The sequence below is a fragment of the Crinia signifera genome, chromosome 1, assembly GCF_055691185.1.
Source record: "Crinia signifera chromosome 1, ASM5569118v1, whole genome shotgun sequence".
Lineage (NCBI taxonomy): Eukaryota > Metazoa > Chordata > Amphibia > Anura > Myobatrachidae > Crinia > Crinia signifera.
In genome coordinates this window covers 29031111-29050271 of record NC_139217.1, presented here as the reverse complement: position 1 = coordinate 29050271, position 19161 = coordinate 29031111, and the positions used below count along the sequence as shown (strand labels likewise).

Genomic DNA, 19161 nt, shown 5'->3' with positions numbered 1-19161 from the left:
GCCCCTCGCGGGCTCGCTGCGCTCGCCCATTAGGGTGCTTATACAATGTTTAATCGCATCGCATCGTATGGCATTGTATGCCATGTACAATGGCATACAATTTGAAAATTGTATGCCATCGCACACTATGGCACGAAATCACGTCGCATCGCATACCATTGCATGCCTTATGGTATGCGATGCGATGGGCGCCGCCAAAATACACAAGTACCTAATAATCTTGTGTTCCAGATTGTAAGGAGACAAATAAACTAGGGGTGGCCAGAGGCGGATCCAGGATAAAATGACGGGGGGGGGGGGGGGGGCACCATGATAAAAGAGGGTTTAGGTGGGGGAGGGGCGGTGTTAGTGGTGCCAGGGAGAGCGGCAAAGAGAGGGTGGGAATGGGATTAAAAATAGGCCCTGGCATTTAAAGTACGCAGGCCCACCATGGCGACAAAAGTGAAGGATGTAGTTCTGCGCGCGCTCTGGAAAAGGGGGTGTGGCCACTCACCAGGGGGCGTGTCCTTGAGTGTAGTGTACAACACCTTATACAACTTCTACACATTATTCAACAAAATACTAGACCCCATTATACTTGCCCCTTACACATAATGCCACACGGATTGAGCCAAAATTCACATAATACCACACGGATTGAGCCAAAATTCACAATACGCTTCATAAACAGGGACATTGTCCACCAAAAGCGCGCATTAAACATTTACACTATAATGTCCATTACACGTTGAGGTACACGCCATTATGTCCATTATGTATTATGCCAAACACCATAATGCCTATTAAAAATTATGCTACATAAGTGCCGTTTATCTACATGCTCATTGCCAAGGGTTCCATGCTCATTGCCAGAGGTTTCATGCTCGTTGCCATGTGGGATTACATGCTCATTGCCAAGGGGGAATACATGCTCGCGGTAAATGGAGGACAGCCGCCGCCATGCAGAAGTGATAGCCACTGACAGTTGCAGAGCCTGGCTGTATTCAGAGCACTGCAGGTCCCGGCTATTTGAAATAATACCCCTTTCACACCAGAAAATACATTCTCAGGTTGACCCCTTTTACACCAGCCTAGTCCCTGCATTTTCTGGTGTGAGGGGGAGAGAAAACCACCCCTCCCCCTCTTTAACCAGTTATCTCATTTAACCGGCTATTCTTCGGAACCAACTGACCCATTTACATGAGACAAGTATCATATTGAAGAACTTTTGAGTGGGCTTTGATTGATTTTGGTCCAGTGAAACTGGAAAGTTTGGTTCCAGAGTAATCTGCCCTCAAAGAACATGAACAGCCATGAAATTACATTTCAAAAATAAAAAAAAATCGGTTTACATGCAATATCTGGAACTGATTGACCGATATGGACCATCCTGGTATCATATTGAAGGCTCAGCGATTTGGAATTGAATGAGATTAACGACCAGCTTCTGTGATGCCAGGGGGGGAACTGGCAGCCGTCGGAACCAGGTGGGGGATGGAATTGACGGGTCCCATATTATCCTATGGGGAAAAACGTTCCAGCTTTGCCAGGCGATATCTCCGGTTCCCGGGGGGCTAGAGACACGGGTCTGGGCTCGTTGGAATCCCTGAATCCGCCACTGGGGGTGGCCATTGATGGGTTAACATTGGGAGCTGCAGTCACAGCAGAATAATCGATGGCAATGGCCACTTCACATGCACAGTAGGAAGGATACCTCCCAACTGTCCCGCTGAACGCAGGAACGTCCCGATATTTGGTGACGTTCCCGCGTCCCTCCCGCGGCCGGCAGTGTCCCGCTGCGGGGGGGGGGGGCAGTTGGAAGTCCCCCCCCCCCAATATCACAGAATGCGCACAGGGTCTATTCGCGGTCGAAAATGAGGGCGTGGTTTAATTTGCATAAGCCACACCCTCATTTGCATACACCACACCCCTTTTTGGTCCCTATTCTAATCTTCAAAAAGTTGGGAGGTATGAGGAAGTTGGTCTCCAGAACATAGTGGATGCCATGTTTTCGGAGACCTGTACATGCGCAGTAGACACTGGCTGGGCACTGCATTGTGAAGAAAAGGGGGTAATCCCACAGTCTGCATACAGGCCTTCTCCTGTGTTAAAATGCCCCTGGTCACATCAGCATACCTTCCAACTGTCCCGCTTATCGCGGGAATGTCCCTTTTTTTGGGACGTTCCCGCGTCCCTCCCGCGGCCAGCAATGTCCCATGGTGGGGGGGCAGTTGGTAGTCCCCCCCCCCCCCCTGTCGTCTGTGAATAGACACTGTGCACATGCGTCTATTCTTGCAGGCAGAAGGGCTGGGGGCTGGCCAGCAGCTTGCAGAGCTGCTGGGAATGCCCCCACAGCAGCGAAAAATGGGGGCGAGGCCTCGCGGTGGCGCTGCAAGTATAGACCACTCCTCCTTTTGTCAAGCCACGCCCCCAAATTTTGCTGTGCTTCTATCGCGCGCCCCCTGTCCCGCTCCCTTGATCTGAGAATCACATCTTATTTTAGCCTACAGTGGTCTGTTGCCCAGCGTGCGTCGAAGGGGTGGGGGGAGTGATTATTAACTGTGCTGGGCATGTTTCAAGAGGCACAAGCTGCTTGCTGAGGGGGACAAATGCTCCCCTATGCATTATGCCCCACATAGCACTTATTGTGGTTTTTTTAGAGGGGTATAGCCATACCTCACAGATTTATGCTGCATCCCCTCAGTGTCACTAGGGCCTGCCGCATCTCATGACAACCCTGCCCTGCCCCCACAATGATCACCATTTTGTTAGCTCTGGGAACTCTCCACTAGTGGGGACGGGATGCAGTTAAAATCCCGGCGGTCGGGATCCCGGCGTTCAGAATCCCGACGCCGGAATCCCGACCGCCGAAATGCCGACACATTCTCCCTCCTGGGGTGTCCACGACACCCCTGGAGGGAGAATAAATTAGTGTGCCGAGCGTAGCGAGGCACCGGGCCCACTGCGTGGCGAGCGCAGCGAGCCCGCAAGGGGGGGGCGATCCACGTCCCCCCCTTGTCGGCATTTCGGCTGTTGGGATTCCGGCGTCGGGATTCTGAACGCCGGGATCCCGACCGCCGGGATTCAATACTGAATCCGTGGGGACCAATAAGCTGCTAATATACTGGTTACCTCACAGGCTGTAACCAATAATCTGCAAATATACTGGTTTCCTCACAGGCTGTAACCAATAAGCTGCTAATATACTGGTTACATCACAGACTGTAACCAATAAGCTGCTAATATACTGGTTACCTCACAGGCCGTAACCAATAAGCTGCTAATATACTGGTTACCTTACAGCCCGTAACCAATAAGCTGCTAATATACTGGTTACTTTTACGGGCCGTAACAAGTAAGCTGCTAATATCCTGGTTTACTCACAAGCCGTAACCAATAAGCTGCTAATATATTGGTTACTTCGGTGACCAAATCGCTGGCTACCGCATAGGTAATTATCGCATATGCACTAACATATGTGATAATTAGGACAGCTCTGGTGTTCGGAGCTGCCTTTTGCGTTGCGCTGGCGATTTGGCAGCTGGTCCCCTGGTGACTCCCCCTCCCCCCTGACCCGGCTGATGCTATGGGGCAGGATCCGCCTCCTCCACCCTGAACACGGAAGGGGATGTAGGGGCTAGGTAGGAGGAGGTCACTGGTCCGGGCAGCACAGCAGTGTCGTTGCAGGGCAGTGTGGGTTAGCGATAAGAAGACCATAGGCTTCTATGGGGTATCGCCAGCTTTTGCAGCGAATACCTGGCGTGCGGGTTCTCCTGTATATTAAAATGCAATGTGTTTGTTCAGAGCATCCTGCCCTTCGAATGAAACAAGAAACTGTGGTATAAATAAATCAAGTTGCTTTTACGACCTGTGGCTTTTATTTAAAGACCGTTGATGTTCCATGTTTAACCCCACAGTGCCGCATAGCTAACTACATTGAGATCCTTTATTTTATTGTCGGGAACGTTCCATTATAGAAAATGTAACATATCAGGGAGATGACACAGCCTATCTGAGGCCATCAGTAGTGTTATCTAAAGGACCAAGGGGGAGATTCTCTAAGGTAAAAATGCGGTAAAAACCCCGTTTGGGATTCTGTAAGCAGCCCCCGCCAGAAAAATCTGAGGATGCCCCATAGAAGCCTATGGACTTCTACCGCAGCCCTCCGCCGCCCCGCACAGACCCCCACGGCCCCCCCCCCCCTCTCACCTGTGTCCGGGCAGCACAGAGCTGTGCTGCCCGGACCTGTGACCTCCTCTTCCCTGCACTGATCCTCTTCCGGGTGCAGGGAGGGGAGAGCCGCTGACTCTATCGCAAAGGACAGCTCTTAACACAAGAGCTGTCCTTTGCCATAATTATTGCACATGTTAGTGCATATGCGATAATTATGAATGCGAAGTGCAGCGATAGGGGGCGGAGCTGGGGTGCGGATGTTAGAGCATCCCCCCCCCCCCATGTCATAAAACAAGCAGAACAAGGAATTCCCCATAGACACAGATACTGGGTCAAAATATACAGGTGTCGTTTCAATTATAATAAAACAATACAGAAATAAAATCTATGAAGCAATGTCCAGAATTCAGAATGTTGCCCGGTCTCGGATGACATTGTTGATGCAGGTCGATGGCGGTCTAGGTGAAGACGGTGGGGTTTTTGAAGACGTAGCGGCTTGAGAACTCCACGTGAGTCCGGGTGGAAGGGGACGGATAATTGTGTCACACCTGTTACTTCTTCTGCAGCTGCCTCGCCAATACCTCTGCCTGCAAACGATAAGAACATGGAGTGAGAGTCACAACGCAAGAGGGAAATCTGCGGAATCAGTATATCATTGATGTTTTACAAGTTACTGTATGGTGCATGGGCTTAGCAGTGCTCTAGAGCAGTGGTTCCCATCCTGGGGTACGTGTACAATGTGTACGTGGATAACCACAGCATTGTGTGTAATCTACTCTAGGTGTGATGTATTCCACCCAGGGTAATCCTACTTAGTGCATCCCTGCACTCACCTGTAGGGATGCCAATCCCGGGGCATTTTTTCAATCCCGGAATTCGGGATTGAAAAATGCCCGATCCCGGGATCCCAGGATCGGCTTCCCTAATATAAAAAAAACGCCTCGGCCGCCCCGCATATTTACTTACAGATGCATGGTACGGTCGGATGCGCAGTCTAATTCCGAAATCCCGGGAGTGGAAACTCCAATCCGGGATTGAAATCCCGGCGTTTTGGGGGCCAAATCCCGGGATCCCACCGATCCTGGGATTGGCCATCCTACTCACCTGGATCCATGGAATTTATTACCCAAGATGACCCTGCATTATTCTGTTATTTTGTTGTGTTTTTTTTTTTTTTTTTTGGGGGGTGGGGGGGGGGGGGTTCTTTTTAACTGTTAGTGACTTTGCTGCTTTTTAATAACCTTTTGGGGATTTGATTTACATGATCTGTGATCTTCATGATGAAGCTTTCCTTCTAATACGGTCAATTGAAAAGCCTTATTTGTACATTTAATTATATGGCCACTCAAGTGAAATGATTGTATACCAGTAAAGTGATCTGAATTATTATGAAGTTGTTGTCAATTTTTTTTTTTGGCTAATTATTATAAAACTTTTTTAAAGTAATTGAGGACATTACAAAATATTTTCTGGGGACCAGTGGTAAAAAATTCCGAAAAAATTTTGATCATATGATGTAAGAAAAAGTTGAAAACAAAACCATACTCAAGGTGGGTACACATCTGTCTAGACCCGGGGTGTGCAGTAAGCAGAACTACACATCCCAGCATGCCCTGCAAGCTTTAGCCTGGCTATATAGCAAAACTGTGACAAGGTATGCTGGGAGGTGTAGTTCTGAAGCAGCTGGAGGGCAGCTTATTGCCCGCCCCCAAACTAGACTCTGCATAAGTGGAGTTGTTTCCATAGTAACCAATCAGTTTCTGCTGGACCTATCCTTTTATAAAATGTATTATATACAGTATATATCATAGCAAGAAAGTGAAACTATGGGCAAACTCTCAAGTTGACCTTTTAGAAGGTTTGATATGGTGCAGAGATAATGGACATTGATAAATTATACACCAGGGCTAGAAAACAGGTGATGTTGCCCTTAGCAACCAACAAGAATCTGGTTGCTATGGGAAACATCACCTTTTTTTCATTTTCAGAAGCTTTAGCAAATTTACACCTAGCATGGTGCACAGTAGGAATGTTACATGTACTGTAAAGAATCATATGGGCAATGTGACAACATCCTCCACAGCACATGTATGACCGTACCAATATGTTCTTTAACATGTTTTTCCTGGGGTTTCTGAGGTAAGCGCATTCCTCTCCTTCACACAGCTTTATTTCTTCTGAGATCTGTGAGCAAAGAGGACGATAGTGATATATTAGCAAGCATACTGTGCAGCAACATCAGATTGGTCTAGCCAGTATATACCAGAGAGTAATCATCATCCTCACTGAATGGATGGTCATCGGCCATCTATCATTTCGGTACTTGTGTAGTTTCAAGGCGGCAGCCTAAGCTACGTTATCAGCGTAGCCCAACGGCTGCCTAGCGTAGTCAGCTTTGTAACTCAGCGGCAGCCCTGCGTAGTCAGCGTAGTGTCCCCGTGAGGCAGCTACTCACCGTACTGTTGCCGGGAACTGCATCTCTGTTCCCGGCGTCCCTGGCAAGCCTAGTGAGCACCTCTCACACAGCACCGGCGCCCGTATGATCCTTTCTCCAGCGGAGAGGGGATCACGCGGACGCCGGCGGAGAGGTGCTCCATCTGTCTGATACGCTTCTGCGTCTGAGTAACTATTGCGGCAGGGTACAGCAACCCTGCCGACTGGGTTAGGGCTTTGGTAGCGCGTGCGTCTCCTGAAGAGGGGGTGCGGACGCAAGTGCGTCTCATGCACAATAAAGGAGGCATTTGCCAGTGCTTCATGTTACATACTGGCAAATGCCTCCATTTGAAATCCCCACTATCCACGGCAGCCCGAATTGTGGCGAGCGGACACGGAATACATGTAAAGTAATCCGCGTCCGCTCGCCGCGCTTCGGGCTCGGTGGCTCGCTGCGCTCGCCACACTTTATAGAATCAACTCCACGCCGACGTGGATAGTGGGGGTATGAAAATGTCGGGAGGACGCATAACGTAAGGGTGATACAGTGAGGGTAAGTGTGACCGTGAGATAATAAGTGACATAGAGAGGGCAAGGGTGATACAGAGAGAACAAGGGTGACAGAGAGGGCAAGGGAGACACGGAGATAGCGGGTAACATGGAGAGGGTAATGGTGACACTTAGAGGGTAAGAGTGACATGGAGACGTTAAGAGCAACAAGAAGAGTGTAGGGGTGACAGGGAGATAGCGAGTGACACAGAGAGGGCAAGGGTGACACAGAGAGGGCAATGGTGACACAGAGAGGGTAAGGGTGAAACAGAGAAGGCAAGGGTGACCGGGAGTGGGAATGGGTGATATGGAGTGGGTGAGGGTGACAAGAAAGTAAAGGTGCGTACCCACGGTACGATTTATGTTCCGTATGATATTGTATAAGATTTACCAGGAAAGTCCCAGTGGTCAAAAGCATAAGATTTGTGCTTAAAATAACGTACAATGTGCATAAGATATAATATACGATATGACGTCACAGTTGTACTACACTATACTATCTTATGCTTTCTAGCAAGAATTGAGTTGCATGCTCACCTGAGCAGCTCCCTGCCAGACGACCGGCGGGAGCGCGCATCGTACGTCGGATAGTGCATACACACGGTAAGATATAGCGCACAATCTAGCATGCTATTCGAAACTAGCTAGATAGTGTGCTAGATTTTGCATTATATCTTACCGTGGGTACGCACCTTAAGGGTGACATGGAGAGGGTAAGGGTTACACAGAGAGGGTAATGCTGTGTACACACAGTGAGATTTGACAAGCAGATCGCAAGCAGATCGTACAGGTTTTTTACCTTGCAATCCCAATGCGCTCTCCCATGACAGCACCAATTGAAACCCAGATAGACAGGGCAGCAATGACTATATAGTGCAAATCGAATGTAGATAGCATGAATTGTATGTGAATAGTACAGAGATTGCATAGCACTCAAATCTTAAGCAGGGGACTCTCACCATGTGTACACCCCATAAGGGTGACAGGGAGATAGTGGGTGGCGAGGAGAGGGTAAGGATGCCACACAGAGAGTAATGGTGACATGGCGATAGTGGGAGACACGGAGAGGGAAAGGGAGACACGGAGAGGGTAAGGGTGATACGGAGAGGGTAAGGGTGATACGGAGAGGGTAAGGGTGATACGGAGAGGGAAAGGGAGACACAGAGAAGGTAAGGGTGACACAGAGATAGTGGGTGACAAGTAGAGGGTAAGGGTGACACAGAGATGGTAAAGGTGACAGGGAGAGGAAAGGGGTGACAGGGAGTTAGTGGGTAACACTGCAACCTCCTTAGGTGTTTTGTGTGGCGTGTGTACTGACGTGGTGGAGCAATTGAATAGCTTTCTTGGAGCCCATTATGTTTGGGCACCCACAAAACAATTGATTTCCCCCCTTATGTGTGGTACAATATCTTTCGAGATTTATTGTGTTGTAATTATTGCATAATGTGTATATGGGCATAACTAATGTGTGGCATTATGTATATAAGGGCACTACTAGTGTTTGACATCATGTATAAAAGGGCACTACTGCTATAAGCCATTATGGATATAAGGGTCAGTTTTACTGTGTGGCAGTATGTGTATAAAGGGCATTACTACTATGTGGCATAACATGAATAAGGGGAACTACTGTGTAGTGTAATTTGATATGGGGGTACCTTTGTGTGGCCATGCCCCTTCCTTGGAAGGCCACACCCAGTTTATTGTGTGCACATTATCCCTGTTTCATGTATGGGGGAGGGGGCACAGGAAAATAAAATGTCTTGTTAAGAGTGACTTTGGTACCACCCAACTTACAGGTTGTGTTTGAAAAATGACAGTTAGGAGTTGGCTGGCTGCTCCTTTATCGGTCCCCACTTTGTCTCTCTCCTTAGTTGCGAGAGAAGTATGTTCTAGCTCAAATCTAAAGTGCAGTGTAATTGCAATAAAGTTGTCCAGCATATGTGGGCTACATGCAGAAGTAGCCATTATTTACCCTGCATGCAGTCGTAATAAATATGTGAGCCTCCATTGCATTATATCATGGTTTGTGCAAGTGTACTGTTAATTGATTTTGTTGCTTGCCCCAAATTCAGAATAAGTCAGCCCCACAATGTTTATGTTGGTGCCTGTTTAAGGCAGGGCTTGTGAGAGCTTACAGTGTTTCTTGCTGTAACACCTGTAGAACTAACTTTGCACTTAATATAAGGTACAGTAGGTGCTAATCTGGACTGATGAGGATGACTTGTACCAAACCAAGCCTACACATAGTGGTCACACTATTTTATTTGAGATGGTGAGCACTCGATACTTGGGGTTGATCCTATTAGGTGCAGATGATTCACACTCGCAAATCATCAAGGCACCGGGCGCATTTTACAGCAGACTGAATTCACTTAAAAGTATTCTCACCTCCATAGGGTTGTGAACAATTTTAAGCAAATTCGGCCCAGCAAAGGGTGCGAGATCAGCTTACTTTTTTCAGCATTTAAACGACACCTGAATGGCACCTTGCACCCTTCGGCGCTAATAGGATCGACCCCTCTGTGTGTCATTTGTTGCCAAACAGGTCTTCAGCTCCCATTTGAGGAATTTAGTGGAGAAATGTGTTGGTTTTGGAGAACGATACGTTGATGACATACCTCTGTGGAAGCGGGCATTTCCAGTTCCCTCTTGCCTCCTGGGTACCATCCATGGGACCAGTGCTGGGCATGTGATAGCTGTGTACTGACTGCAAACAGAACCAGGAGCAGAAGCATCAGGTGGCTTTGGCAGGCCATGGGTCAGTGCGTGTGGTGACAGATGACAGGACCGTGCCTGAGAAGAGGAAAATGATGGCGTAAGACTGTTCACTAGTAACCGTTGCGATGTGATGAACAGAGGAAGGACTTTATAGTCACCAAGATTTCAAAGTACAGTTTAATTCTGAGCATGGGCAACAAAGACCGTCCCATGCGGGCAAGTCTTGAAGGACGGACTAACACACCAATAAAGCAACTGTATAGTTATTAATGACACCACTTAATTAGTATTATCTAAGATTGGTTCAGACACTAGAGTGTACAGATGTTGCCATCCTCATTCAACCTCCCCATGTCACAGGTGCATACCTCCCAACTGTCCCAATTATTTGTGGCATGGTCCCCCCTGCTTACCTGGACTGAGGAATAGATGCTGTGCAGATGTGCACAGCATCTATTCAGAGGGCCTAGCGGCATCGCCCCAGAGTGTCGAAAACGGGGCGTGGCCTCGCAGGAGTACCACAGTCGTAGGCCACGCCCCCTACATCTGTACTATTACTGATAGCCAGCAATAGACTGTCCATTGACAGGAGACAGAGAGAGCAAATTACGGTCATACTCAAACATTTCTGCACCAAAAATGAGAATGAGTGAGCTTTAATAGGATGAGAGATTCAGAAAGTGAGAGATTTGGTGAGAAATCTCCATTATTTTTTTTAAAGCGGCAATCATTTACACCTCAAAATCACACTGGTTTTGCAGTGTAAATGATTGCCGCTTTAAAAAAAAATGGAGATTTCGCACCAAATCTCTCACTTTCTGAATCTCTCGTCCTATTAGATCTCACCCATAGTTTGTCTTCTCTTCCTTCTTCTGCTAATGGAGATGGAACAGACCTTGGAGGATTATTATATACAGTAATAGGAACTTTTTCAGCAACAAAATGTTCAGACCTGGGATTTGGGGACCTGGGACACATATATTTGTGTTGGGATCTGTAATAAAATAAATGTAAGCATTTTCTATGAATTGTCACTGTAACATTTATTACCTCTTTCATTCGCAGCCACAGCTTCCCTTGTATTATGTAGTCCACACTAAGGAGGACATTCTGGTTTGCAGCTTTGCGAAGGCACCTAAATACCACCCGCCGCCCACACGAAAGTTTGCGCCCCCCCCCCCTTGCACGGCGACTGTCCCCGCACGCATACGAATGGATGTTTTGCATAAACGTCCATTTACAGCCTTGCATGCGGGCTGAAATCATTCGATGGTCGCCATCCATCGAATGAGTTATAAAGCGTTTGCAAATTCAAGTCACTCTCTGGTGACTCCGATTTGCAGCACCCTGGTACGTGGACAGGGCGGGCAGCTGACATCTGATGATGTCACACTCTGCCTCTCCCTGTCTCCCCCTGCCACTCCAGGTCTCCCCCTGCCTCTCCCTGTCTCCCCCTGCCTCTCTGTCTCCCCTGCCTCTCCCTGTCTCCCCTGCCTCTCCCTGTCTCCCCCTGCCTCTCTCTGTCTCCCCCTGCCTCTCCCTGTCTCCCCCTGCCTCTCCCTGTCTCCCCCTGCCTCTCTGTCTCCCCCTGCCTCTCTGTCTCCCCCTGCCTCTCCTTGTCTCCCCCTGCCTCTCCCTGTCTCCCCCTGCCTCTCTGTCTCCCCCTGCCTCTCCCTGTCTCCCCCAGCCTCTCCCTGTCTCCCTCTGCCTCTCCCTGTCCCCCCTGCATCTCCCTGTCTCCCCCTGCCTCCCTCTACCTCTCTGTGTCACTCACTGCTATGCTGCATATTGTGAACTTTAGTAGGGCTAATGGACTGACCAATCACAAGTTCCGCCACAAGTTCCGCCTGTCTCCCCCTGCCTCTCCCTGTCTCCCCCTGCCTCTCTGTCTCCCCCTGACTCTCCCTGTCTCTCCCTGTCTCCCCTGCCTCTCCCTGTCTCCCCCTGCCTCTCCCTTTCTCCCCCTGCCACTCCAGGTCTCCCCCTGCCTCTCCCTGTCCCCCCTGCCTCTCCCTGTCTCCCCCTGCCTCTCCCTGTCTCCCCCTGCCTCTCCCTGTCTCCCCCAGCCTCTCCCTGTCTCCCCCAGCCTCTCCCTGTCCCCCCAGCCTCTCCCTGTCCCCCCGCCTCTCCCTGTCCCCCGCCTCTCCCTGTCTCCCCCAGCCTCTCCCTGTCCCCCTGCCTCGCCCTGTCTCCCCCTGCCTCTCCCTGTCTCTCCCTGTCTCCCCCTGCCTCGCCCTGTCTCCCCCTGCCTCTCCCTGTCCCCCCTGCCTCTCCCTTTCTCCCCCTGCCACTCCAGGTCTCCCCCTGCCTCTCCCTGTCTCCCCTGCCTCTCCCTGTCTCCCCCTGCCTCTCCCTGTCTCCCCCTGCCTCTCTGTCTCCCCCTGCCTCTCCCTGTCTCCCCCTGCCTCTCCCTGTCTCCCCCAGCCTCTCCCTGTCTCCCCCAGCCTCTCCCTGTCCCCCCTGCCTCTCCCTGTCTCCCCCTGCCTCTCCCTGTCCCCCCTGCCTCTCCCTGCCTCCCTCTACCGTGTCACTCACTGCTATGCTGCATATTGTGAACTTTAGTAGGGCTAATGGACTGACCAATCACAAGTTCCGCCACTTTGCTGCACCCTGTCCTGTCTCCCCTTGCTGTTCCACTTCTCCCCTTAAAGGGGTGCTTTAACAGAGGAGGGGTCCAGACTCCCACTCCTTTCCGCGGCTCCGTATACTTTGGCAGAGTCTACTGCGCATCTGCAAAAATCACTTGGCGCAACTTGCAGGCTGTTACATTCGGCCTCAACTAACCCAGAAGTTCTGCAGACACCAACACGAGCATTCGGCTCATGTTATTCACTCTGACACCTGATCAAGGGGATCGTGTCTGAATACAGCACCAAATGCCCAAACCAAATGGTATATGGGGGCATCGTTAGCATTAGAAGGATATAGTATACATTGGCATTCCTCCCAACTGTCCCCGATTCCGTGCCGTGAAACCACACCCCTCCCACCCAAGGCCACACGTCTTTCCGGGTCACACACACACACAGGGGTCCCAATCTGGCAGTGCTAAAAGTGGGATGCATTGGGATGGATTTTAATTTGCAAGCAAATCAAAATCTTGGAAAACCCAAGCTGTACTGCAGGTGGGGCAGATGTAACAGCATTTGTGAGCTCCATGCAAAAGCAGTTAATATTTACCCTGCACAGAATTTTTTGTTGTTTTTTGCTCCCTTTCATTGCAACCTGGTTTGTTCCAGGTTTGAATCAGGCCCATTGTTCAGATACGTCAGCATTACTTATCACATATATATATATATATATATATATATATATATATATATATATATATATATATATATATATATATATATACAATATTCCAAACAGACAAAGGCACTCAGAGGCTTGATGCAGGTGAAAAAACTGGATGAATTTTTATTCCATTGCCTGTCAATGACAGGCAATGGAATAAAAATTCCTCCAGTTTTTTCACCTGCATCAAGCCTCTGAGTGCCTTTGTCCGTTTGGAATATTGTGCATGGATGTCTGTGTGTCGACACAGACCATCGACTCATGGCAACAGAGCAAGCCACACGGAAACGCAGCTCATGTCAGTCCTGAGTGACAGGTCCTTCTCTTGGTATATATATATATATATATATATATATATATATATATATATATATATATATATATGTCTAGTGTCCGTGTGTCTCTGAAACACTGCCATCTGTTGGCAGTGACTGAAACTGCATCTCTTTCTCTCCCACACAGGCATAAACACAGAGACCTATTTCTTTGGGAAGTGGGAGTAATAGAACGTCTGCCGACAGTGGAAGATGTCATATTCCTGGGTCATCTCCAGCGCTTATGGCTTAGGCCAAAGATAGTTACTTGCCAGCCAATAAAAGAGATATTGTCCACTCTCCTCAGTGCTGCATGATGTAATCATCACCTCTGAGAAAGGATGGCCACCTTCACCCACCCCATGTGTCATCCTCGGCGAGCTGAAACTTACAGAATAGATTTTTTGTCTCTATCGCGGAGCTGCCTGGTGCCACACTGTCTACTTGTGAGACCGAGGGCCGAGCTAGCATCACATTGAGAAGTAGAGTGTTTAAAAGTCACAGCGGTAATTGTTATACAACTATTTTTTTTAAATGGTAGTAATTCTTTTTGAAAGTGCTAATTTGCATAAAATACTATTTATTCCCAAATTAAGTGTCTTGCCATGTTGAACATATAGTAATCAGAGTCATATATTTTTCATTGTATACAAAGAGTATTCTGTAATACTTAGCAAAAAAAGGGGGCACAAAAGGAATTTCTAGACAAGGTTAGCAAATTGCTGCAGTCACTTGTATTATATCACAGACAGTATTATATGCTGCTCTAGTGTGTGTAACCTGTGGAATGTTTAATTAGTAATCTTTAGTTAAACACACAAAAAAAGGACAATACAAAAACATTAAAGTAAGAATGAATTCAAGGTCAAATTGCATTTGGAATTTATTGCATTGGAATCCTTTATATTGTGCACTGTATATTGTGATGAGTGAGAATAAAAGAAATACATTATAGGGACTTTTTTAGGGAAAGGCCTTGGAACGCAGCAAATGTATTACTAGGATGAATTGTAATGTAATGCCCTTTGGATGGTTAGAAGGCCACCATTAGGGCCGCTGAAGCATATCATGCTGCCTATCACTGATATACACAGCGCCGCCATTGACATTATTATAGGCACATACTCAGCTTCGAAGGTTCTTGGGAATTATTGTAAAACTTTGGAACCTGGTTTATTATATCCCTAAAAACTGCTGCGTCAGCAATAAAACCATTTTAGACGCTAATTATTTACATGATGGAAAACTAAAGTACAATTGAATTCAGCGAAGCCACACTGCGCATTTGCAGATCTGGGTCCGTGGTATTGCTTGCAGTGGCCCAAACGGTGCAGTATGATTGACATGCTGCTGGAGTTTGTGGCAGCATTACAGAAAACATGGTGTTCGCCCATGTTTTCTGGGTGTGCTGAAGCCGATGGCTCGAAAAGTCCATGCAGCTTCCCTGGCCTGGCAGTGTGATATCGCCAGCCATCATTAGCAACCTGACGAATACTCAGATCGATGTCCGATAAATCACCGGATGTCAGCGGCACGCCCATTTCCCTCCCAGCGTGCACGCGTATGTCAGTGGCCATCAAAAGATGTGGGAGGTTTCCTTTGCTCTGCAAATGGATGGTACTGTGTAACATCCAATCACAAGCTATTCACAAACATCCATTGGCACCAGCCAACCATTCGCAAGGCACAATTTCGTGGACATGCAAGGCTGCAAATTCGCAGCCTTGTGAATCAACCAGAATAACCCCCTGATTGTGTCTACGTCTGAAAGTCATGCCTAGTAAGTCATATCTATGATTCGTCATTCTGAATCAGCTCCCAACGGTCAAGTGTTTGAAAAATCTGAGTTGAAAGCTGATTGGCTGATGCACCTTTTATTATTCAAAACAAGTTGTAAAAGGATTATCACTCATTGATAAATCTGCAACATGGAGCGATAAGGATTGACGGTATTTGGCGCCCCAACACCATTCATGATAATGCTAATTCTAATAATAAGCTGGTTATGCCGGAGTCTGTCTGATGTTGCAGAATGCCTTTCACATTTCACATCCGTCTCCAGAGCAGAAGCGCAGCACGACATCGGATGCGGGATCGCATTGGTGTAACTGTAATGCTGGGTACACACCAGGACGACTAGGGCCCGATCAGCACAATCTAGATCCGATTCCGATCAATTGGATGCAGATTGTGTGCTGATTGGGCCCTTTTCTGAGCTGGTGTGGAGCGATTCCGATCCGATGCGCGGTCCCGCGGGTCGGTCGGTCGTTATTGAGATCCTACCTGCTGCAGGTAGGATCTCAATGACGACCATACAACCGGGTGCGGGTCGCCATCGGATCGGACCCGCTCACGGTGCACATCGTGAGCGGGTCGTGCCCTCCCGCGTCATCGTGAGCGGGTCGGACGAGACACTGACAACCCGCTCACGATGTGCATCGTGAGCAGGTCGTCCTGGTGTGTACCCTACATTACTGGTCTCTCTCCTGCGCTGCTTGCACACTGCTGTAAATCAGCACCCAAAGGCTCGTGGCTTTCTCCGTGTAGAAGAGACGCCCGCTTATACTGAGTGCTGCAAACTTGTGGATGTTCTCATGATTGCTGATTTCTGCTCTCAGCGTGGTCACTGATTGCCTGGCAATGTGATTACACAAACACTTCTTCCCTGTGTACTCTCTCCAGCCGCTGAGCTCCCAAACCATGCATGGTACACTTCACCATGGGCACTTCACTGTGCGGTAAAGGAGGCAGCCGGCAGAGCCGTGGGGAACTCGGCTGTCTCAGCGCAGGTCCATCCGTCTGTGGATCAGCTATTTCAAATGAGTCGTGAGCAGTACGGAACTCGTGGCCTGGCAACCAATCAGGAAGTGGCGGCACCTGCTTGAGTGGGTTTTAGTGGCCGCTGTTAAGGGTAATATAATACATACTGCAGGCATAGTTACTATTACAATGGGTTCAGGGATTTACAATTAGGTCTCAGGGCCCATTCTGCTGGCATAAGATAAAACCCATGACACTGTAGGGTCCCCACCACCAGGTCACTGTGGTGCCACAGGCAGGAACTTGGGGGACGGAGGCACCTGTGACTTCCAGAAGGGAAGGGGAGGAAGGTGGTGGGCAGTGGAGGGGGAGGAGACACAAGTACTCACAGGCTACTGACCTTGCACAGCCAAGGCCATCCTCCACCAGCGGTCAGTTAGCCAGGCAGTGATCCAGGGGGGTGAGGACAGGGATTCCGGGACACAGTCACATAGAGCGCATTTCAGGCCTCTCACTGCATCAGGTCTCTCTGTGTCCGGCGCCCGTCCACAGCTTCATTATGCTGCTTTCACACCGCAAAAACGGCATTGGCCCGGTAATTTTAAACGTTTTTAAAAGTGGGTCAGACAGCCTTATAAACCCTTTCACACCGCATATCTTAAACAGTATATTGAAAGGGGTATTACCGGGGTATTTTGTCCCATCACATTACACAGGGACACGGAAACGGGTCAGACCCTGCTTTTCAACCGTTTTGACTTACCGGTTTTCTTGAACTGCTAAATTCAAAACGGACCTTTCACACCGCACATATTACCGCTTTGAAACTGTAAAAAAACGGCATTTTACCTGGTAAAAAGTGCGGTCTGAAAGGGGTATTACACTCCTTGCGTAAACCACAGTAACCTCGTTATAAAGGGAAGGAGATGCTGGCACGCAGAGCAGCAGCAGCACTGATAGCGTTGCTAATTCCGGATCCCGCGGCTTCATACTGCTGCCGCCCGGCCGGCCACTCTGTTTCTCCACAGAAATAAAACAGATCCTTGTTCTCAGCTGGACCCTCGTCGCTGTATCGGCCCAGTACTGCAGTCCATGAGGGTGGCACCGGCTGCCGCCCCTAATAGGTACCACCCCTAGGCCCGTGCCTCAAATTCATCCCTGAGCCAAGCCACAGACTACAAAACAGGGCAATGTGTTGTGCTGAGCGATCTGCGGCGGAGTGACCCCGGTCCCCTCACATCCCCATCAGCGATACCTGCTCATTCTAGATCGGGCGGTTGTGCGCTGCCTGTTACAGGTAGCGCAGGAGGTAGGTGCTCGCTGGGAAAATCCTCACTGTAGCTAGGCGATCTAGTCAGATCGCTTAGAAAACAGGCAAAAATCGCCACGTGTGTATGGGCCTTAATAGACATTGGGTTAGCATCAGATAACCATACACACAGCGCTACGTGGGTATGGGTGGTTTAACCAGCGATGTGTGCTTAGTGATCTGTGCTACAATAGCTAGATCTCTCAGCAGCACAAGTCCCCCCAATCAGGGCTGGATTGAGCCTTCGGGGGCCCGGGTCACTTTAGATAGGGGTGCTCCCTCCCACTTGTCATTACTGGCCGCAAACTGCACGGGAGAATATTACACTGTCAAAACACAGAGTAAATGCAGTATAAACTTGGTCAATGGGTAACTGCAGAGGGAGGGATTAATATATATACATCACATGAAAAGCCCGTGTTTGTCCTTCTATACCTTACTCTGTAGGAGACCTAACAGGTTCAGCGCTGCCTCTGATTAAAAACCCTTCCATGATGAGGCCACTGCTGCTGTCCTCCATGGGCCTGAGAAGCATGTGATGAGCACCACCAATCAGAGCTCAGCACAAGCCTCTCACCCTCTGACCTCTTGTGCAAAGTCTCATGGGACTTAGTCAACTCCCAGTAATGCACTGCACACTTGTGCAATCAGAGGGCCAGATGCACTAAGCTTCAAAAGGGATAAAATGGAAAGTGATAAACAGCCAACCAATCAGGTCCTACCTGTCATTTTTCAAACACAGCATGTGACATGGCAGATAGGAGCTGATTGGCTGGCTGTTTATCACTCTCAATTTTATCACTTTTGAAGCTTAGTGCATCTGGCCTGGTGTGCCTTGGCTCCTGATGCTCAGCACCATTAATCATTGTCACATTGGCAGATAGGTGAAGCTGCAGCACTACCCCACTCCCATGCACAAAACCCCAAAAAAATTAATGCGGACCATAGGAGGGCCCTATATAGAGGGGGGCCCAGGGGTACTGATTAAAATTGGAAACAAAAAGTATTTGGACGTGAGCCACCTGCGATGTCGTATAATAATGTTCGCGAGACAGACTAAGTATATATACATAAAAGGCACATTTATTATAAACACTGAGAGAAAGGGAGACAGCCCAATTCTCAATAATAAAAGGGATAAAAATCAGAAAATATATATACTATTGAGAAAATTCATAAACAATAAAAGTCCAGGATATCAGCATGAAAAAATGAGAAAAGGAATCAGGGATATATTTATATTTATATTATATTTTCAGATTTTTATCCCTTTTATTATTGAGAATTGGGCTGTCTCCCTTTCTCTCGCTGGGCGTTCCCATGGGCTTTGACCCCTGCCGCCGACCCACGCCCCCCCCGCCGGCACTGCTAGGTGCGATCAGGACGGTGAACTGTAGTTTCGTCTGTCTCGCGAACATTATTATACATTATTATACTGCGTTGCTGGACGCTCACGTCCAAATACTTTTGTTTCCAACATTTATATATCATTTACTTACATGTAGCACTTCATTTGCAAAAATGTTTTTTACATTTTATAGATATAATGTTACCACTGAATATTACACATAAGATTTCATATATCCATCTTATTTTTTCTGCCATCTTTGGGTTTGTAAACGTTGGATA

The 19161-nt window shown here is 48.4% G+C and overlaps 1 protein-coding gene across 1 annotated transcript in view; it reads right to left on the bottom strand.

Annotated features, from left to right (window-relative positions):
* Nucleotides 1-4183: 4183 nt before the first annotated feature.
* The window catches only part of LOC146025651 (progonadoliberin-2), a 19528-nt gene continuing 4550 nt past the window's right edge, over nt 4184-19161 (bottom strand). The window contains exons 2-4 of the mRNA XM_083155621.1: nt 9756-9930; nt 6253-6336; nt 4184-4739 (exon numbers count right to left, since the gene is read on the bottom strand). Coding sequence (XP_083011747.1) covers nt 4704-4739; nt 6253-6336; nt 9756-9893 — 258 coding nt within the window. The 5' untranslated portion in view covers nt 9894-9930 and the 3' untranslated portion in view covers nt 4184-4703. The remainder of the gene's footprint in view (nt 4740-6252; nt 6337-9755; nt 9931-19161) is intronic.